At 46.6% G+C, this 22,765-nt stretch overlaps 1 protein-coding gene across 4 annotated transcripts in view; it reads right to left on the minus strand.

Moving 5' to 3' along the window:
• CNNM4 (cyclin and CBS domain divalent metal cation transport mediator 4) overlaps positions 1-22,471 on the minus strand; it is a 39,690-nt gene extending 17,219 nt beyond the window's left edge. For 3 of the 4 annotated variants that reach the window (XR_004990724.2, XM_036453955.2, XM_036453953.2), the window contains exon 1: positions 20,976-22,455. Coding sequence is in view for 3 of the 4 variants with exons in the window: in XM_036453955.2 (XP_036309848.1) it covers positions 20,976-22,377 (1,402 nt within the window). In the remaining variant the exon portion in view is untranslated. Of the gene's footprint in view, positions 1-20,975 lie in introns of all 4 variants that reach the window. The other variant, XM_036453954.2, reaches the window with a different exon arrangement.
• Between the last annotated feature and the right edge of the window lie 294 nt (positions 22,472-22,765).

Consider the following 22,765-nt stretch of genomic DNA (forward strand, 5'->3'; position numbering starts at 1 on the left):
TGGGGGTCCCGGAAGATGAGAGAGAGCAAGATATCGAAAACATACTGAAAGAAATAGTGACAGAAAACTTCCCCCACCAGGTGAAAGAATTAGACTTACAAGTCCAGGAAGCACACAGAACTCCAAACAAAAGGAATCCAAAGAGGACCACACCAACACAAATCATAATTAAAATTCCAAGAGCAAAAGACAGAGAGAGAATATTAAAAGCAGCAAGAGCAAAGCAGGTAGTTACCTATAAAGGAGCACCTATACGATTGTCAGCTGATTTCTCAACAGAAACCATGCAGGCCAGAAGAGAATGGCAAGAAATATTCAAGGTGATGAATAGCAAGAACCTACAACCAAAGATAACTATCCAGCAAAGCTATCACTCAGAATCGAAGGCCAGATAAAGAGCTTCACTAATAAAAAAAAGCTAAAGGAGTTCATCACCACCAAACCAGAATTATATGAATTGCTGAAGGGGGTTCTTTCGGAAGAGAAAGTAAATAAAGATAAAAATTATGAACAACAAATACATAACTATCAACAAGTGAATCTAAAAACCAAGGAAATTAAAAAAAAAATCTGATGAACAATATTAACTGTTGAATATAATAGAATCAGAGGTATGGAAGGGGAGTGAACTGACGATTCTTGGGGAAAAGGAGAGAGGGGGATTTTGGAAGAGACTGAACATAAACTGTGCACCTATGGATGAGGACAATGGGGGGTGGGGAAAGGGCAGAGGGTGGGGTGGGAACCTGGTGGAGGAGAGCAATGGGGGGGGGGAGGAACATTTGTAATAATATGAACAATAAAGATTTATTAAAAATAAAATAATAATAATAAATAAATAAAATAAAATAAAGAAACGGTGCTCACTGTTTGTATAAAGCAGAGTTACAGAATAGAGAGGAGGAATTTATAGTAGTTTTTTATGCTTTGGCTTAATGAATTTTAAAATCAATATGTATTATTTTACTCTTTGCTTTTATAATCAGAAGAGATAAGAATATCTCATTTGAAAGGGGAGAAAAGCAATATAGCTCATTGCTGACTTACTAGAAGAAAATGCAACAAAGCATTTCATATTTTGGGTGGTGAAATAACTATGACTTTTACTTCTTAATAAGTTTCCATGTTCTCAAGTTTCTACAATAAATATATTACTTTATTTTTATTTTTTTGTTGTTGTTCTATTCACCTCCACTGTGTGGTGTGCCATTGGTGGATGCCAGAATGAACTCTTTCCCTTCTGCTGCTGGACACGATTATTTCCAGTATTTTCCTACTGTTCCTGTTAAGTTCATCATGAGATGACAATACATTTCAGGATGTATCCAGGTCAAAGGGTTCATGCATTGACAAATCTTTCAGAAGGTTCCAGTTTACACTCTCACCAGCACAAATTATATTTGGGGCTTCTTGAGCCATTCCTCAACCCCTAGCATGAGGCTAAATATACAACAGGCCCTCAATAAGTCAGCCATTCAATAAATACCACCAATGAAAAGATTGGTTATGTTTTTTAAAGTAAAGAAATAAAAATAGAAGGCAAGACCAAGAGAAAAAAAAAGTAGAGCAAAAATGATAGAGAAGGTGATAGGAGGGTAGCCACATGGAAAGGAAACATGGAAAAACAAACATAGCCAAACAGATGGGGATCCATGGGGAAAAGGATTCCTAGAGACTTCCCGGGAGACCTGCCCCGCCATTCTGAGCCAGACACCTCCTACGCACACATAAGAGAGACCTGCCATCCAGGACCTTTTAGAACAGGTCTCCGAAGGGGGATTCATCCAACATAAATAAACAATTTTACCTTTTGTTTATACACAGGCTGACCAAGACCCCGGCAGGGAAATCCCAGGAATAAAACAAGCACAAAAGCCTCAAAGGCCCGAGGCCACCCTTTCCACTCCTGCCAGCCCTGTCAATCAGCGTGGGGGAGCAGTAACCATAGAGACAGGGCTGAGGGATTGGACAAAATAATTCAAAATTATTAAGAAAACTACTTGAACCCAACCAGAGTGGCTCAGTGGTTGAGTGTCAACCTATGAACCAGGAGGTCACAGTTCCATACATGATCAGGGTACATGCCCAGGTTGCAGGCTCAGTCCGCAGTAAGGGACGTGCAGGAGACAGCAGATCAATGATTCTCATCATTGATATCTGTCCCTATCTCTCTCTCTCTCTCTCTCTCTCTCTCTCTCTCTCTCATCTCTGAAATCAATAAAACTATATATTTAAAAAGAAAACTATTTGAAACCCAGACTTACAGCCACTGTCAGGACTGACAAATCCCATCATAAGAATATTCTGTACCTTGTAAAAGGATATAAAGTGTGTGCTAGAGATAATATGAATAGTAACTAATAGCAAGACATCTAAAAATTATAGTATGCTCTAGCCTAGGGGTGTCGAACTCAATCAGAGAAGGGGCCAAAATCTAAAATCCAGCCTAAATCGCGGGCCGAATGGTTTACTGAACAGTCATAAACTGTCATTGTGATGGAAACGCAGCGGAGTGCAGTGATGACAGCGCGGTGCGGGCCACATTGCAAGGCCTGGCGGGACGGATCTGGCCCGTGGGCCTTGTGTTTGACACATGTGCTCTAGCCGGTTTGGCCAGTGGATAGAGCATTGGCTTGTGGACTGAAGGGTTCAAGGTTCAGTTCCAATCAAGGGCACATGCCCAAATTGCAGGCTTGATCCTCAGGAGAGCGTATGCAGGAGGCAACTGATCAATGATTCTCTCTCACTGATGTTTCTATCTCTCTCTCTCCCTCTCCCTTCCTCTCTGAAAACAATAAAAATAAAAAATAAATAAATATACATATATATTTTTTTAAAATTACGGTTATTTCCCTGGCCAGTGTGGTTATCATTGTTCTGTGCACCAAAAAGTCAGGGCACATACCCAGGTTGCTGGCTCAATTCCAGATTGGGGTGCAAGCCAGAGGCAATTGATCAATGTTTCTCTCTCCTCCTCTTCCCTTCTCTCTCTCTAAAAGATAAAAAAACATATTTTTAAAAAATTATGGTTATTTCATCTTTATCTCTTTAAAAGTGTGTTTATTTCATAATACATGTATTAGAAAATAGTACATGTATATAACTATTGAGTGAATGGAGATACAAATTTTTAAAATGTCTTTAACAAAGTGTATGACCACAAAAGCCTGGAGAGTTCCCTTCACAAAGCCTGTAAAAATGGCCAGACCATAGCTGGCTCTTTCCCAGTAGACACTTGGGTGTCTCCCTCAAGGCGCACCTCACTCCAACTACAGAGCAGTTGGGGTGAACAGGGGTGAGCATATTGTGGTGAGCAGGGCTCAGGTGCTGCCCCGGTGCCTCAGTATGATTGACCCCCATCTTCCCAGGAGGAAACTGAGGCCCAGAGAAGTCCTGTCCAGAACCAAGGAGGAGTGAGCAAGCTGGGATTCAGAAATGGAACTTCTCTAAACAGCTTTCTTTTAACCAGAATGCCCAAAGCATAAAGCTGTTGACAGATGGATGTCAGGAGACCCTAAGGCTGGTCTCTCGCCCCAGGACAAGTTTTTATGACTCTGATTTTTCACTTAGCCAGTAGTCTCTGGCTGTTTTTAACCTTTTATTATGTAAAATATCAAGCATCTAGAAAAGGGAGGAAATAATATAATTATACCCTCAGGCCCTTCCTCTAACTTCAACTAACTCCCCTTGCCTCTTTCCTCTTTCCTCCCACCCACTCCACTGGTTTATTTTGAAGCAAATCCCAGATTTTATCTGTGAACGGCTAACAGTTTTACAAGCATTTTATAGTAAGTAAAGACTCATAAAAAGCAAAACCACAACACTATTACCACATACAGAAATTCCTTAAGAGCAGTAACATCAACAGTGCTTTTTGTTGTTGTTTTAAATCTATTTTTTATTTTTATTTTTTGTTAATCCTCACCAGAGGACATTTTTTCCATTACTTTTCAGAGAAAGTGGAAGGGAAAGAGGGAAGGGGAGAAGGAAAGAGAGAGAAACACTGATGTATGATGTGAGACAGACCAATAGATTGCTTGCCTCCTGTGTGCACCCCAATGGGGCATGGGTTAGATTCCAGACATGCTCTTGACTGAAATCGAACCCACGACCCTTCTGTGAATAGGGCCAACACTCTAACCACTGAGAACACGGTCCAGGGCTCAACAGTGTTTTAATTTCCCAAATTTTATGATTTTTTTTCTTCACCATAAATTGGGTCATCATGTATATAGTTTTGTACCTCCCTAAATACTTTACATTCTTTGTCTTTTCCCATGCCATTAAAATATTTTTAAAAAAAATAATGGCTTCGCCCCACCAGTGTGGCTCGGCAGTTGAGTGTCGACCTATGAACCTGGAGATTGTGGTTCGATTGCTGGTCAGGCCACATGCCTGGGATGCAGGCTTGGTCTACAGTAGGGGGTGTGCAGAAGGCAGCCGATCAATGATTCTCTCTCAACATTGATGTTTCTATCTCGCTCTTACTCTCCCTTTTTCTCTAGAAACCAATAAAGAAAATATTTTTTTTTAAAAGAGTAAAAGCAACAAGAGAGAGAATTCCTTTGTTGAGGGAATCATGCGTTCCCAATTTTTCGTGTGTTTGCAGTGACCATGCCCATCTGGCCAATGATCTCTGTTCCCAGGTGTGATTGACAGACAGGCATTCAAGGACCATGCCTATAATGTCCAGCCTTCCCTTTGCTCTTTTCCTATTTATACTAATAAAAGGGCAATATGCTAATTAGACCAGGTCAACTGGACATCTTCCAGATGTCCAACTTCCTTCCAGACGGTTAGAGAGCGACCATGCGGGCAACCAGGCTGGCAGGAAACGGGGCCTAAACTGGCAGTCGGACATCCCACAGGGGGTCCTGGATTGGAGAGGGTGCAGGCTGGGCTTAGAGAGCCCCCCATGCACGAATTTCATGCACCAGGCCTCTAGTTGTTAATAACTAGCTAAACACAACAGTATCAATCTCAGATATTTTAAAAGCATTAGTAAAATTCAACTATAAAAACTCTTAGCAAACTAGGAAAAGAAGAAAACTTGGTTGACCTCATAAAGAAAATCTACAAAAAAAAAAAAAAAAAATCACAGCAAAATGACAAATTCTGAAAGCTTTCCCTTGAAACATAGAATGAAACAATGATGCCCACTGTCACCAGTTCAACAAGATCCTAGATGTCTCAGCCAGTGAATAAGACAAGAACTAGATCTGAAGTGTATGAAGTTTAGTAACAATTAAATAAAATTGCCATTATCCACAGACAACATAATTATGTGTATAGAAAATCTAAAAAACAAAAAACAAAAAAAAAAAACTATTACAATTAATGATTGAATTTAGCAAGGCCAAGGAAGCAAAGGTCACTATACAAAAATTAACTATTACTTCTCCATACTTGTGTGGTACAATAAAGAATATCTTTAGTCTCTAACCCTAGTTCCTGGCACAGATGTGAAAGCCTTTGGAATTTCCTGAGTAATTGTAGAAACTTTGTTATGCAAATGACATGACTCCAGGTGGGCCCCCAGATGGGGCTGGTCACCAGTAAAACCAAGCTAGGAACTTTCAGCTGCCCTACTTCCAGGAAAGGGAGATGGACATGGAGATTAAGGTCAATCAATAACTTAATCATTTATGCCTAGGTAATGAAATCCTGATAAAGACTCAGGACCCCAAAGCTCAGTGGAGCTTCTCAGGTGGTAAACACATTGACGTACCTTGATGTACCAGGAGGGTGACATATCCTGACTCCAGGGACAGGTGACAGTAAAGCTCTGCCTTAGACCAACCATGTCAAACTTGGGCCCACAGGCCACATGTGGCCACAACGAATATTTTTGCAGCCCAGCCAATATAACGATATGTAAGAAACATTTTAATAAAAATTTTGTAACTTATTTTTACAATATCCTGTTATACATAATTATTAATAACAAACTGCAACGTTCACTAATGACTGATTACTATAATGGTATTGCATTCATTTCCCTTATGTGCCTTACACGTAGGCGCACCATTTCTCTCCATTAATACTAGCAGCGAATATTTTAGCAGCTGATGGCCACAATATTAGACTTGGACTGACTTGTTTGGTGTGCGCAACAGGAAGTATTTTGCTTTTGAAGAACAAAAAAAATAGGTTTATTTGCGTTATGCTTACTAATTTATGCATTTATTCAGTGGCTGGTAAGTTATGTTCAAGAAAAACATTAATTTTTATTAAAATGTCCTATTATTTTATGTTACGATTTCTCATTTATTTCAGCCCTTTGAATTAAGCATCTCTCTATAGAAATAAACCTACGTTTCTATGAAAATTGAAGCTTTTGGGTTTTTTTTGCCACCCACATAAACTTCAACCTTGTTTATTTTGGCTCATGTTGGCCTTTGAGTTTGACATGTTTGTTCTAGACTATTCCAGCACTCATCCATATTTATCCTTTAAAATAAAACTAATCATAAGTGTGCCACTTTCCTGAGTCATTGTGAGTATTCAAGTGAATTATTGAATCTGAGGGGATTCATGGGAGCCCCCAAATGTATACATTTGGTCAAAAGTACACAGTGGGGGAGGGCCAGGGGTCCAATGCTAACCCAAGGTGGTTAGCGTCAGAACTGAACTGGAGCCTACCCCGGTTGGAACAATCTCAATAAACATGTGGAAAAATATAAATTTAAAGACACCTCTTAAAATCACCAAATAACTAGGAATAAATCTAAGAAAAGTTGTGTAAAACTTCTACACAGAAAAGGATAAAACACTGAAGAAAATTAAGAAGACATAAATACATGGAGGGGTAACTATGCTTGTGGATCAGAAGATTATTATAAAGTTAAAAGTTGACCTCTAGATTCAATGCAATTCCATAAAATTCCCAGAAAAAAAATCTAAGAATAGTCAAAGCCATCTTGAAGAACAGAGAACAGAGTACTTGATATCACCAGATAGCAAGACTTTTTAGAATCTGAAACAGGATATCAAAAGCACTAACCATAATGGATGATAAGGATGGGAAAATGTGCTCATCATTAGTCACTAGGAAAATCAATATGAAAATCACAATGAGATAGCACCTAGCTGACTTGCTAAAATAAAATAACTAGCCCTGGTGTCCTAAGTGGTTAGGATGTCAGCCCACCTGGGTTGTGGGTTTGCAGTCAGGGAGCATGTGGAGGCAACCAATCACACATTGATGTTTCTCTCTCTCTCCCTCCCTCCAACTCTTGTTCTGAAAAGCAATGAAGAAAATATCCTCGGCTGGAACCGGTTTGGCTCAGTGGATAGAGCGTCGGGCTGCAGACTGAAAGGTCCCGGGTTCGATTCCGGTCAAGGGCATGTACCTTGGATGCGGGGACATCCCCAGTAGGGGGTGTGCAAGAGGCAGCTGATCGATGATTCTCTCTCATCCATGTTTCTAACTCTTTATCCCTCTCTCTTCCTCTCTGTAAAAAATCAATAAAATATATTTTTAAAAAAAGAAAGAAAAGAAAATATCCTCAGGTGAGGAGTAACAAAAAACTAACTAAATAGCCAACATACCAGAGCTGTGGAGACCAGACAGGAGCACTCTGGAGCACTTTCACCTACCCCCATACTAGGCCCTAGTAATTTTACTCCTGGAGGTATCGCCAACGGAAATGCCCACATAGAGTCACCAGAAGATATACACAAGATATTCTTAGTGGCATGATTTGTTATGGTCCCAAGCTGGAAACAATCTAAATACCCACCGACAGTACCACCGAGGTGTGTTTCTATCATGGAACATTATTCAGCAACCAGAAAACACTGACCCGCAGCTGCACAACTGCACACCCACAAGCTCTTAATTCTGTGTTCGATTAAGAGCTTGACTCTGGTCCTAGCTGGTTTGGCTCAGTGGATAGAACGTCGGCCTGCAGACTGAAGGATTCTGGGTTCGATTCCAGTTAAGGCCACATGCTGGGTTACAGGCACCATGAAGCACATAATCTCAATAGGGGGTAGCGCAGCCAGACACTAAAGAGCACACCCTACATGACTCACCTATGAAAGTTAATTAAATATTAACTCAGGATGATTCGGGGACAAAGGCAGTGTCTGGGAAGGGACATGGGGATTCCTAGGGCATTGATAATGGACTGCTTCCTGAGCTCAGTGGTAATTACATAAGGGTGTTCCTCTGTAAAAACTATCAGGTTGTACACTTAAAATTTATGTACTTTGCTTCAATGAAAAGTTCACTGTAAAACAAATCTAGGTGTGGTTGCCAGAGGTGGGAGGTAGGTGGAGGCAAATTGGTGAAGGGGCTCAAAAGGTACAAACTTCCACTTATAAGATAGGTAAGTGCTGGGATCTAATGTACAGCATGGTGACTGTAGTTAATAATACTGGATTGTATATTTGAAAGTTGCCAAGAGAGTAATCTTAAAAGTTCTCATCAGAAGAAAAAAACCTGTGTAACTATGTGAGGTGATAGATGTTAACTAGACTTATTGTGATGACCATGTCACAATATATACAGATATGGAATCATTATTTTGTACACCTGAAATTAATACAATGCTATATATAAATTCTATCTCTATTTTAAAAATCCAGAACTGCCGAAACCGGTTTGGCTCAGTGGTAGAGCATCGGTCTGTGGACTGAAGGGTCCCAGGTTCGATTCCAGTCAAGGGCATGTATGTTGGTTGCAGGCACATTGCCGGGGGGGGGGGGGGGGGGGGGGGCGGTGCAGGGGGCAGCTGGTTGATGTTTCTCTCTCATGACATTTCTATTGAAATAGTTCTCTATCCCTCTCTCCTCCTCTCTGTAAAAAATCAATAAAAATATATTTTAAAAATAAATAAATAAATAAATAAATAAATAATAAAAATCCAGAACTGACAGCAAATCTCCCAACCTGGAGTTATTGGAGAATCTGGATCTTCTGGTCTCTTTCATTCTATCTACAACCTCAACAGAGATTAAGAGCTTGACTCTGGTCCTAGCTGGTTTGGCTCAGTGGATAGAACGTCGGCCTGCAGACTGAAGGATTCTGGGTTCGATTCCAGTCAAGGCCATATGCTGGGTTGCAGGCTCAATCCCCAGCAGGAGGCGTGCAGGAGACAGCCTATCAACGATTCTCTCTCATCATTGATGTTTCTATCTCTCTCTCTTCCTTTCCTTTCCTCTCTTAAATCAATAGAAAATATATATTATTACTTTTTAAAAGAGCTTGACTCAAGGGAGAAACCAAGATGGCAGCATAGGTAAACACCTAAACTGCTGCCTCATGCAGCGATGTCTATCACCCAAAACCACGGGAAAGCTGGCTGAGTGGAAGTTCTATACTAGAAGGAAAGAGAAAAGAGCATTGGAACGTGCACAAGTGCTGAAAAGCTGAGGTACGGAGGCGCGCGAACTAGGCTGGTGGCGGGCGACAGTGTGCTGCTTTTTTCATCCCAAAGGGAGACAAGCTCCCGATTACTCTGAACTGGTTTCTGGGGTCACGCAGGGGACCCAGACTCCTATGGGGAGAAGCTGAACTATCTACCATTGGGTCAGAAAGTGAGGGTGCTTTCTTGCAGAGGTGTGCCCAGCAATCACTGTCTATTGCACTGGGGTGTGGGGCACTGGGACTTGGAAAGATGTAGATGCAGAGATGCAGATGTAGATGACTGGTAGCAATCGCTGTTTGCCATGCCCTAGCCTAGTGACTTCCTGAGACCTCACCCAGCACAATCTACAAACCCACCCAAGCTCCACGCAGTGGCTTTTGCATATAAATGGCCTGCCCTATTGCAGCTTAACCTAACAAACTGTAGCCCTGGTCAGGCAGCTCCAAACCTCCAAACCCCAAGCAAAGAGGAGAAAACTGTAGTTCTTGCTGTAGCTCCTGCTGGGTGGCCTCAGACAGTAGCTGACCTGCACACCATTGGAGATCCAGGAGCCAGTGAGCCTAGTGGTCAGTGTGAGACGACACCAGATTTCAACTACTCTCATCCATATGTGACACATTCAAGAGGCAGACTCAGTGAGCACCAAAGCCCCACTGAAACAAGTCCTGCCCCATAAGTGTGTCTCCAGCACAGCAGTTCTTCCATTATAGCTATCAACACAGGGAAGCAGCAAAATGCGGAAACAAAGAAACATGTCATGAATAAAAGAAATGGAGGAAAGCAAACTACTGGACATAGAGTTCAAACCAAATTTATAAGATTACTCAAAAATATTCTAAAACCGCTGAGAAACTTGATGAGACCTCCAAGGAGCTTAGTGAGACCTTCAAGGACCTTAATGAGAATGCCAAAAAAAAAAAATGGAAAAGGACCAGTCAGAAATTAAGCATACACTGTCTGAAATAAAGAATATATAGAAACTCAACTATAGATCAAAGGACCCCAAGAATCAAACCAAAGATCTGAAATATGAGGAAACAAAAAACACCCAACCAGAAAAACAAGAAAGAAAAAAGAATAAAAAAATATGAAGATAGTGTAAGGAGCCTCTGAGACAACTTTAAGCATACCAACAATATGGTATGCCAGATAAAGAGTGCCAGAAGGAGAGAGAGAGAGCAAAATATTGAAAACCTATTAGTAGAAATAATAACAAAATTTTCCCTACCTGATGAAAGAAATACACTTACAAGTCCAGGAAGCACAGAGAACCCCAAACAAGAGGAATCCAAAGAGGAACACACCAAGACACATCATAATTAAAATCCCAAGGGCAAAAGATAAAGAGAGAATCTTGAAAGCAGCAAAGAAAAACAGTTACCTACAAGGGAGTACCCATATGACTGTTAGCTGATTTCTCAACAGAAACTATGGAGGCCAGAAGGGAGTGGCAAGAAATATTCAAAGTGATGAGCAGTAAGAACCTACAACCAAAATTATTCTACCCAGCAAAGCTATAATTCAGAATTGAAGGTCAGACAAAGAGCTTCACAGACAAGAAAAAGCTAAAGGAATTAATCACCACCAAACCAGGATTATATGAAATGCTGAAGGGTATTCTTTAAGAAGAGGAAGAAGAAGAAAAAGGTAATGATAAAAATTATGAACAAAATGACAACAAATACATACCTACCAACAAGTGAATCTAAAAATCAAGTGAATAAAAATCTGATGTACAGCCAAAGCCGGTTTGGCTCAGTGGTAGAGCGTCGGTCTGCGGACTGAAGGGTCCCAGGTTCAATTCTGGTCAAGGGCATGTACCTGGGTTGTGGGCACCTCCCTGGTAGGGGGTGTGCAAGAGGCAGCTGGTCGATGTTTCTCTCTCATCGACGTTTCTAGCTCTCTCTCTCTCTCCCTCCCTCTCTGTAAAAAAATCAATAAAATATATTAAAAAATCTGATGTACAGAATGGACTAATGAATATAATAGAATCAGGAACATAGAAAGGGAGTGGACTGACAATTCTCAGGGGGAAGGGATGTGAGGGCTGTGGGAAGAGATTGGAGAAACATCTTACACCTATGGAAGAGGACAGTGAGGGGGGGTAAGAACATGGGCTGGGGGGGATAAATCAGGTGGAGGGGAACTATGGGGGGGGGGGCGGAGAGAGAAACACCTGTAATAATCTGAACAATGAAGATTTATTTAAAAAATGAATAAAAGAGCTTGACTCTGGAGGGGAGCAGTCTGGAGTTACACTTAGTTGTTGCCTGACTGGGGAAATTCTTGGCTTCTCTGAGCCTCAGTCCCACCCTCTCCCCCAGCACTTGGAGGACTAGTTAAGTATTCAATAAAGATTAACCATTAATGAGGACACCTTCCTTCCTTATTATGCTCTTCCCTCTTCCGGATCTCTGGGCACGGGCCTCTGGAGGAGCCCTCTTACCTCTGCTGTTTTCTATCATTCCCTCTTCCCGCCCGCGCTGGGATAGCAGGGTGGAGCATGTCACTGGCGAATGCTGTCCCAAATAGGGGTGCAGTGGGTCCACCTCCGAGCAGCCATCTTTAGATTCTACTCCTGTCCTTACAACACAAATATGCTGGCAATCAAGATGGCAAATTTAACTTTTTCCAATTTGCAGGAAACAAATTATTAAGGAAATGAGGAGAAATGCCTCAGTTTTAAGTTTCTCTTCCATACATTTTTTTTTCTTAAGTTCTGGGTTCTGTTACCCTAAGTATGCACACGAGGGTCAGGATAAGATGGTATTGAAATTAGCTTGTAATTATATACTGGAGTCTGGAGTGGAGTGGGCTGTTTTGACCTCAGTGCACTCATAATTCCAAGAAAGGCACCACGCCCAGACAGTGGGGCAGCCTGCCACCTGAGCCAGTGTGCAAACTGCCGTGGCCCAAGTAGGTGTTAACGCCAACTGGGGCACCTTTGGACAGTAATAACAGTAATTTTTAAAATAGCAAACATTTATTGCATGACGACTGGTTCCAGCTAAGGGCTCTCTGTGCCTTACTTCACTTAGTCCTCACCACAGCCCTCTGAGCGGGGTATTATCATTAATGTGGATGACCAAACCACCAAAGAGAGATTTTTCTGAGACCAAGAGTCAGTCACTATTTTGAGCCTTTCATGAAATAAACATCCTGCATAAGCATTTGCTCACTTTTTAAACCACTCTGAGGGAAGTTTGATGAGACACAGATGTAAGTTTAAAGTAGGACTCCAAGTGACTCTGCTTGTGTACAAGCGTGTATGTGTGTGTGTGTGTGTGTGAGAGAGAGAGAGAGAGAGAGAGAGAGAGAGAGAGAGAGAGAGACTGTCCAGAGAGAGAGAGAGAGAGAGAGAGAGAGAGAGAGAGAGAGAGAGACTGCCCAGAGGAGGTAAATATGTGTATGAGTCTGCCTGTCTGCGTGTTATGTGTTTAAACATGCCAATGAGGGGAGGGAGAGTGTATGTGTGTGACTGTTTTTGTGTGTAGAGGGGCTGAGTGTGCAGGTAAGCCTGTCTTTGTGGGGTGGGGGAGTGTGTGTGGGAATGAGCCTATCTTTTTTTTTAATTTATCTTTATTGTTGAAAGTATTACAGATGACCCCTCTTATTCCCCATTGACCCTTCCCCAGAAATGAGCCTATCTGTGTGTTGGGAGGGTGAGTGTGTATATGTGTGTAGTGAGTGTGTGTGTGGAAGTGAGCCTATCTGGGGGTGGGATGACTGTATGTGTGTGGTGCTGTGTGTGTATGTGTGTGTAGTCAGTGTGTGTGGAAGTGACTACACTTCCTGGGAGTGGGATGACTGTATGTGTGTGTTGCTGTGTGTGTATGTGTGTGTAGTGAGTGTGTATGGGGGGGAGGAATGAATGTGTGTAGGGGGTGAGTGTGTGTGGAAGTGAGTGTGTCTGTGTAAGGGGGATGAGTGTGTGTGGGAAATGAGCCTGTCTTTATGTGACGGAGGTGTCTCTGTGTGAGACTGTCTGTGTGTGTGTCTGTATGTGTAGGGTGTGTGTGTGGTGGGGTGACCCTGCCTGGTGGGGAGGGGGAGAGAACCTCTTTCCATTCCAGGCTCCAGGCTACCTGCTGGCCAGAGACTACACATTCCATAGAGCCCAGCAAGCCTGCCTGAGTCCAGTGAGAGGGCCCTCCTGCCGGAAGAGACTGCCCTCCACACAATACTTAGCAACACCAGGTTTAACACACCCCCCCAACAGTTCCCCACCGCCCTCTGGGCTTGCCTGGTCACCACAGCACTGCCCCGCCTTAGCCTGTGGAAATCTTCCCAGATGCTCCTCCCCAGAATCCCAGAGATAATAAAGAATTTCACTGCTTAGCAGAAGAGAAACCTAAAGATCCAATCTAAACAGTGTTCCAAAAATTATAGGTAGATCATGATTGTAATGAAAATACATATGGGCATCAGTGGAAGGGATACTGGCCAACATTAAAGATAAATTAAAAAAGAAAAAAGAAAATATAGCCCTAACGGGTTTGGCTCAGTGGATAGAGCATCGGCCTGCGGACTGAAAGGTCCCAGGTTCGATTCCAGTCAAGGGCATGTACCTTGGTTGCGGGCATATCCCCAGTAGGTGGTGTGCAGGAGGCAGCTGATCGATGTTTCTTACTCGTTGATGTTTCTAACTCTCTTTCCCTCTCCCTTCCTCTTTGTAAAAAATCAATAAAATAAAAAATATTTTTTTTAATAAAAGAAAATACATATGGGCAGTTAATGGGAGAGCATGGCTATGAAAATGAAAATGATTTTCATCTTGCTGTTTGTCACAAGATTTTAAACTTAAAAAAAAAAAAAAAAAGACCTTGCCTAGCCTGGCATGGCTCAGTGGTTGAGCACTGACCTAATAACTAGGAGATCATATTTGATTCCCAGTCAGGGTACATGCACATGTTATGGGCTCAATCCCCAGTGTGGGGCATGCAGGAGACAGCCGATCAATGATTCTCTCTCTGATCATTGATGTTTTTTTTTTCCTCTCTCTCCCTCTCCTATCCTCTCTGAAGTCAATAAAAAATATATATATTTTTAAAAACCCTTAATCTATTGATAGATTTTTAATAAAAGTGATTATAGTAAGTTAAAATATTAAAAGTTCTTTCTAGCCCTATTGGTTTGGCTCAGTGGACAGAGCGTCAGACTGGGGACTGAAGGGTCTCAGGTTCGATTCCCATCAAGGGCATATACCTAGGTTGCAAACTCAATCTCTGGCCCTGGTCAGGGAGTACATGGGAGGCAACCAATTGATGTGTCTCTCTCACATCGATGATTCTCCCTGTCTCTCCCTCTCCCTCCACTCTCTCTCTAAAAATCAATGGAAAAATACCCTCGGGTACTCACAAAATAATTTTTTTAATGTTACAGTTGATTCAAAAAATAAAGCTGCTACAAAGCCATTTTTAAAAAATTAAAAATACAAGTAGCTTTATGTCATAATCATGTAGAGTGTTTTCTAAAGTTCTAACAATGGCTACATTATTAAAATAATAACCACTACTAGTAAAAAGGAAGTCACATAATAATCAGAACAGGAATAGATGAAGGAGTCCAGACTCTGGCCTAAGAAATGACAGGAGTCCCTTACGGAGCCGCCAAGCCTCTGACGGCAGGACGTCTCAGCATGCTCAAGTGTGAGGCCAGGGGTAACCTGAGGTACAGGAATGGCTCAGAGGAGAGGACAGGGCTGGATCAAATGGCAGCAACAGCGCCAGAAAGCTGCTCCCCATCCTTTAGCTGAGGACCATGTTGGGCAACTGGGGGAAATTCCGTAATGCTCACATCCTCCTGGCAAGTTCTACTGAGAAGTTCAAACCAATCCCTGAGACAAAAGGGAGGCTTCGAGAGAGAGCCAGCTTAGGACAAGAGAGGTGCCCAGGTCTCCCCACAGGCGGGGCTGAACAAACCAAGTGACTGTGCCCAAACCAATCATCCTGACAGTGATGGGCCTGGTCCAGCCTCCCCATCTGGGCACTCTCCTCTCCCGGCTGTGCGGCCTTTTAGGAGAGTCTGCTAAGCACTTCTCTGTCCCTGCCCTCAAGGAGATGAGTCCAAAGGCAATTTAGGTGCCTTTCCTTCCTTCGGATGCCCATGCTGTCCGTTCCCCCACTCCAGTGTGACAGCACTAACTGGGAGGAAAGAGTGGAGAGAGAAGGCTCAAGGTGGCCTGACCTCGAACTTCTAACAGAAAGGGCTGAGAAGCAGTCACAATACATAAAAGCAGTTCATACGACGTTGGCCTGATAAGCTCATTTCTCATCCTGTGGTCTAGTTCACGACCCAGCTGCAATGAAGATCCAGCTGCAATGTCACCTCTTCTGGAATGTATTCCAGACTTCCCCAGACACGCACCAGTCCCTCCTCTATTTCTCCTGTGGTTTTGTGTTGCTGTTCTCGCATTTATTTTCAAGGTTAAACATCTGTTCAGTACCTCTCGACCTGGCCAGAGGAGTCCAGGAAAATTCTGGAGCTGCACGTTCTAATGAAAAATAGAAGACTTTGAAAAGGAAACGTCGGTATGATCTCAGTATGATCGAAGCTCTTATCAGGGCCTAGATGTAAGGCAGTGCCTTCCAGGACACTGCTTCAGCACAGATGCAAACAGACGACGGGGAAACGGCTCCCAGTCCTGACTCCTCCGCAGAAGCTGCCCACAGACCTCACAGTGCTGGCGAGGGCGAGAGGTGCCAAGTTCCCTGCCTGCAAGCACCACCCTAAAAAAAAGGAGAGGAGGAGCCTGGCCAGTGTGTTGTCAGCTGCCAGCCAGCACCTCTGCCCTAGCAGGCAGCTCCTGTCACTCTCTCAGATACACTTGCCCCCAGGCAACTTCTGGAGATCAAATCGCCAGCCCAATTCAGACGTTTCCTGTGAAGCTGAGACCAGGTGCACAACTGCCGTGCGGCTGCCCTCTCCCAGCACTCTGACTCACTGTCTGCCCCGCTGTCTGTGCTGGGCCCTCACCCTCGGCCCGCATCTGACCTTTGCAGGAGGCTCCCAAAACATGCCTGCTTGGCTCTTTTTCACCTCTCCCAGAAGCCACTTTAGCCACGCTCTGCCTTCTGCTCTTGGCTGATTTCAGACCTCAACTGGTCCTGGCCTCACTGCCCAGCCCCACGGGGCCCTTTCCCGCGCACACCCGCAGATGGGCTGCACCTCGTGCTGCCCGGGAGGGCCCAGGAACAGCAATGTAGGCATCATCTGAGAGCTTGTCAGACATGCAGCCTCTCAGACACACCCAGACCTCTGAGCTCAAATCTGCATTTTAACAAAACACCCAGGCAGTCTCAGCCCATGGTCAAGTGTGAGAAGCTCTGGTGTGCAGGTGGCTGGGCACAGAAATGTCCAAAAAAGGGTCACACCATTATTATTTTCTGCTACACCCTTCCCCCACCCTTCCCAAATTAGCTCTGCTCTCCACCCCACCCTGCCCCCAACTTATACTACATCGCAGCACCATCCAACTGAACCCCAAGCAGAAGCCTCAGCTGTTCAAAACCATCTGCCAGCCCTGGCATCTCTGATGAGTCCTACTGTTTGCACTTTAGAAGCACCTTGCAGGCTTGGCCTTCCTTCCTCGGCCCCACGGAACCTTCCTGAGCTGTGCATGTCTGCATGTCTGTTTCCTGTTTGCATGTCTGTTTCCCTGGTAATTTGGGGAGGAGGGGTGTAAGATACTGAAGGTGTGGCAGACGGTGGAAACCAAAAGTGAATGTAAAATGACAGTGTTTTTTTTGATTTTATAAAGTTGTTTCAGGAATGAAAGTAAGTAGGTGGGGGCAATGTGATGTGGCATACATGGAAATATGGGAGGAGTTTTGATGAAAATATTTCTAGTTTTCCCTCCAATATATAGCTAAGAGGAGCCTGATAGATCCTGGGTCACCTCCTGGGTCAGTGACCTAGCGGGATGAGGTTTACACGCAGCTCTTTACAGGGGGCGGAAGGTTATACACTGGGTGGGGAAAGACAGGATGACTAAAGCAGGGCTGAGTGCCTAGGAGCGGCAGGAGTGTCCCAGAGGGAGGGGCCCAGTGGAAAGCTGGAAGGCAGCTCCAGTGTGGGGCTTGTGCTCCGACCTCTGGACCTCCTTGTGGGGAGTTCATTCATACTTTCCACCAGAGCCTGCGGGAGCATTTGTGGGCAGAAAAAATGCAGCGGGCCAGGAATAGCCCAGGGAGCTTTTGTTCTGAGATTTCCAGCTACAGACAAACTCAACCACAACACCCGCCCTGCAAACAGTTCCTGGTGAGGTTTAAGTGGAAAGGCCAAAGTTCAAAGCAAACCAGCTGTTCTCAGTGCCCTAACAGCCCTCACCAACCGGAAGGTCTTACTCCTGAGGTGCGCACCTAGCACTGTGTCTGGCACGCGTGTGGGCTCAATAAAGATCTAATGATGGCTGCCTTGATTTGAGAGGCAGAAGCAGCTAGAAGCCCCTGGCCTTGTCTAGGAGAAGCCCAGATCCCATGCCTGTCTCTCAGTGTGCAGGAGCATATTCATGATTCATTAATATTAATGTGTGAAGCTATGTAAACGCCTGATGGTCAAAGACCACTTACAGAGAAACTGAGGCATGGGGAAGGGGAACCATGTGTCACACCCAAGATCTCAGGCTCTGCGTCTCAGTCCCTGACCCAAACCATGAACACACATGCACTGCAGGAGCTCCTCCAGACTTCCTTTATCCCTAGTCAGCCCCTCAAAATCCTCACACTACTGAAATGGAATAACTCTCTCTCTCTCGATCCTGACAAGTCCTTCCTTCAGTCAATGGCTTTTTACTGAGGTCTGCTTTGTGCCAAGAACCATCCCAGGGGCTAGGGACACATCAGCGAGCAACACAGAGCACCCTGCCCTTTGGACTTTATTATGAGAGGGGAAGACAATAAACAACACAGTAAACTCATAAACTACGTGGCTGTTAGAAAGTCATATGTGCTAAAATATATATATATATAAATAAATAAGAAAAAAGGGAAAAGAAAAAGAAAGAAAGTCATATGTGCTGTGAGAAAAAGAAAATTAAGCACAGGATGGGGAGATCAGGAGGCAGGAGGCTTCACCAGAAGGTGAAGCTGAAGCAGACATAAGTGAGGGGAGAGGGAGGCGTCCAGGGAAGAACATTCCAGCTAGAACAGTTAGGGCAAAGGCCCAGGCGGGGGGCGTCATGGTGTGTTCCAGGAACAGCAGGAATGCCAGTAGGATTTGCCAGTCAGTCATCCATTCATTTGTTGTTTGTTCATTCATTCATTCATTGTGTAACAAGCATTTACTGCTCCCCTCTTTGCCAGGCACTGAGTGGTGAGAACACTAATAGGGCAGAATCCCTATCCTCAAGAAGCTTATAATGCTGGGAGCAAGAAGTCAAAATTAACTTAGAAGACTCAGCCAGAGCTCAGGGCCCTACCCAACTAGGAGGTGCTAAAGGCCCATGGAGCACAAGCACCCAACTCACTCGTTTTTCTTAGCTAAAAAAGAAACCTTCCAAATCTCTTAGGTTGCAGGTGTATACTAATGTTTGCCATGTTCTAGATGGCCTCCCACTGAAAAGGTGGACGTTAGATGGAAAGATCTGGAAAAGGCCATACTGGGAGGAGGAGGCAGGAATAGCATGGCGGTGAGTTAGGACTAGAAACGGGGAGGCGATAGTGTGAAGCCCAAGTGTGTTCACTGGGGTGACCGTCCTGTCACACCCACATCTTCAGGAGTTGGTGCTGCACCGGGCAGACTGCGCCTGCTTTTCCACTGTTTTCATCCCCTTGTTGGGAGGAGAGACAGCATCTGAAGAGATCTGCTCAACAGGGCTCAGGCCTGACAGATGTGAAGTGGCCTTTTAGTTTATTTTTTATTTTTTACAAGAGTCCAAAATGGCCCTGCCAACGTTCAGGAAGCTCCCACCCTGTGAGAGCTTAGCTCTACTGACCTACTGACGATCCATTCTCACTGCAACAACCTGCTGATGTGGGTGGGCCGCCAGCACCAGGCCCAGAGACCAGGAGGAAGGCCCATGCGAGCTCTCACTGGGCTCCTGATAAGGACACAGAGGTCCTCAGGGCCCAGGGTCTGCAGGGTGGGCGCACAGGGGTGTGTGCCCCGAGCTTTGAGGCTGATATGTAAGCCCTCGAAGTGCCTCTGCCCCAGGTCTGGGTACCTGGAAGAAACGGGTTTCAGGGTCTGCACCCCAAAGCTCCAGAGAGGCCGTGTCATCATTACCAGCCACCCCTGTCCCTCTGGTCCCTCTGCAGTCTCCACTGGGGCTTACGTTACTCCAGTCCCCTTAGCTCTGCTGCTGAGATGCAGTCTGCCAAACTGGAGAAGACTGGGTACCAGCCTTCCACCCTAGCAGTGACTCGAGCATCTTTCAGACCAAACCTGGCCAGGCCAGTTCCTCGCCCCCCTGCACTCTGTTCCAGAAATGAACTGACAAGGGTCTGGGGCTTGCTCAGAAGTTGCTCCTGGCCCTAGGCGGCCTGGGGAGCCCAGCCAGCAGGAGCCCTATCTATGGGAAACAAGCAGAGCCCGGGTTTAGGATGAGCTCCTCCCCCCTCCATTCCTTCACAAAGCCTCCCTTTCTGCCTCCTCACTCCCTTGGCCTAGGAGGGCTTTACTCCATAATTGGCTTGTTTACCACCACTGAGGGCTCGGAATGGCAGAGGTGGGAGGAAAGTCTGCTGGGAGAAGGAAAGTTCGCTGAGCTTTGAGGCTGGTGTGAGAACCCTCCAAGTGCCTCTCTGACAACCTGAGAACAGGTCAGGAACCCACGTGAGGAAGAAAAACACAGGGACGCAAGGCCAGCTGAAGATCCCGGCAGACCACAGGAGGGAAGCTTATGTCTGATGCCAGGGAAAGGGAGAACAATAACCAAAACTTAACCTGCTTGCTTCTGCTGAAGAGTCGAAAGCATTACTTGGCACTGCTCTGCGCTCCCAATCGACTTCTGTGGACTAGGCGCTCCAGTGATGTCATCCCAGCTCACAAACCTTCCATAGCTCCCAGCTCCTAGCCAACCCACCACCCTGACCTCCAGGCTCCTCCCCAGGCCCCACTGCCTCAGCCTGCTGACCACTCAGCAGCCTGTACCCTCCCTGAACAGGACCACCTGCCGGGCCACAAGGACATCCTTCCCCCCATGTCCCCCCACGTGGGTTCTCTGCTCCTAGGGTTCTCTCTACCTCAGGTACCAAGTGTCTCCACCTTTTAAAGCTCTCCTCATACACTCCCTCCCTTGGGAAGGTTTTCCCAGTTCCCCAGCCCTTCCTCACCCCACCCCAATCAGGCTTGCATGGTCCCGACCCAGTCTCTGTGCCCTGGCACTGGCCTCCTCAAGGCAACTGCCTTCATGTGTCGTGCTTTGGAGCTCCCTGAGGTCTTGCTCCATCCTCCGAATGAGCAAGCGTCTTACTCAGCTTAGATGCAGCTGAAGCAAAACACAGGACCTGGCAGACAGCAGATGCTTAACTGTTTTTCCGCCCCAAATACCATTCGTCCCAGAGACCTGGAAAATGATAGGGGCAAAGGGACAGAGTCCCACAGACGGAGCAGACCAGAGCAGTGTGACGGAGGCAGCCGGGCGCGCGGCTCAGGCCCTACCTTTCTTGAACTCCTCCAGCATGGCGTCCAGCTTGGTGTCGTGGAAGACGAAGTGCACAGGGTGGTTGTAGAAGCGGGTGATGGTCTTGAGGGGGGTGCAGTCATCGGGGTCCACGAAGGCCAAGTCCTTGACGTAGAGAATATCTACAATGTTGGACTGCTCATCCTCAAACACGGGGATGCGGGTGTAGCCACTCTCCATGATCTCGGACATCGTGTTGAAGTCCAGGATGGCATCGTTGCGGATCATGAAGCAGTCGTGCAGCTGGGTCATGATGTCCTCCACGGTTTTGGTCCGCAGTTCCAGGGCCCCCTGGATCATGTTTAGCTCCTCTTTCACCAGGTCATTGTAGGGCTCTGTCACCTTCAACATCTCCATCAGCTTCTCGCGATTGTAAACGGTGTGGATCTCCTGGCCCAGAAAAAAGTCTAGGAGCTTGCTGATGGGGAAGCTGAGGGGGAAAGTGAGGAGCATAAAGAATTTGGTAAGGACGATCGTGTTGGCGCCCACGGCCAGTCCGTGTCGGGAGCACAGGGCCTGAGGTAAAATCTCTCCAAAGATGACAATGCCGATGGTGGAGGAGGCCACAGCCATGAGCCCGGACCCGATGAGGTTGTCCAGGAGGATAGTGAGAGAGGTGTTTACCAGCACGTTTCCCAGGAGCAGCGAGCAGAGCAGGTAGTTGCCTTTGCGACGGATGGGCTCGATCTTGCGAGCGTAGCGCCTCTCCTTCTCGGTGCCACAGTTCTGGACGATGCGCAGCTCCATGGGGTCCAGGGCCATCAGCCCCAGGTTGAGGCCGGAGAAGATGCCGGACAGCACTAACAGCACCAAAATGATCAGTATGTGCAGCCAGAGGGGCAGGAAGCGCCCCACCTCCTCCACCATGAAGAGCAGCGAGTCCTTGTCCGTCCAGCGCTGCCAGGGCCCGTCCACGCCGGCCCGGGTGCACAGCGCGTACAGCTTCATGTTCTCGCTCCTCCGGAGGAACTTGGTGAACACCACCAGCATCCCGGACGTGTTCCCGCGGCTCACGTTGACCAGCTGCTGGACGACCAGGTCCTTGGTGAGCTCGGGGCAGTGGGTGGAGTTGTGGAAGGCCTCGGAGTTGTCCACCTCCGTGAAGGAGATCAGGTTGCTGGTGATGGAGCCCAGCCCGTGGCCGTACAGCCGCAGGTTCACCGTGCTGTCCTCGGACACAAAGATGATGCCATCCGGGTTCATCCCGCACGGTTTGTCGCAGGTCGCCAGGCGCATGCCGAGGATCGTGCTCTGCTGGGGGTCTCCCTGCCCGCGGACCCCCCGCGCCCACAGCAGCGCCGGCAGCACCAGCGCCGCCAGGAGGAGGCGCCCTCGGGCCGGCCCGCCGCCCGGGCGCCCTCCCCCGCCCGCCGGCGCCATGTTGCTCCGGCTCGGCTGCCGCCGCACCCCGTGCCCCGCCGCGCGGCCCGCTCGCGCTGCCGCTCCTGCCGCTTCGCCGTCGCCGAGCCAACTGCCCGGGCCGCCGGCCTGACGTCAGGCCAGCGCCCCGCCCGCCCCGCCCCGCCGGCCCACGCCTCTCATTTGCATGCGAGTCCCCGCCCCCGGAGCGCGCCGCCGCGCCCACGCTTCAGAAATCCGGTGCTCGCGTTGGAGCGGAGCCGGAGCGCGGGAGCCGCGCGCGGGCCCCGCCCCGCCCTCCGCCCCGCCCCTCACGCCCTTCCGACGTCCCTTGGGCCCCGCCCACCTCCCGTCCGCCCACCTTCCCTCCGTAGGCCCCTACGTCCGAGCCGAACCCGCGCGGGGCCCG

Source organism: Pipistrellus kuhlii, unplaced genomic scaffold, assembly GCF_014108245.1.
Source record: "Pipistrellus kuhlii isolate mPipKuh1 unplaced genomic scaffold, mPipKuh1.p scaffold_m20_p_27, whole genome shotgun sequence".
Taxonomy (NCBI): domain Eukaryota; kingdom Metazoa; phylum Chordata; class Mammalia; order Chiroptera; family Vespertilionidae; genus Pipistrellus; species Pipistrellus kuhlii.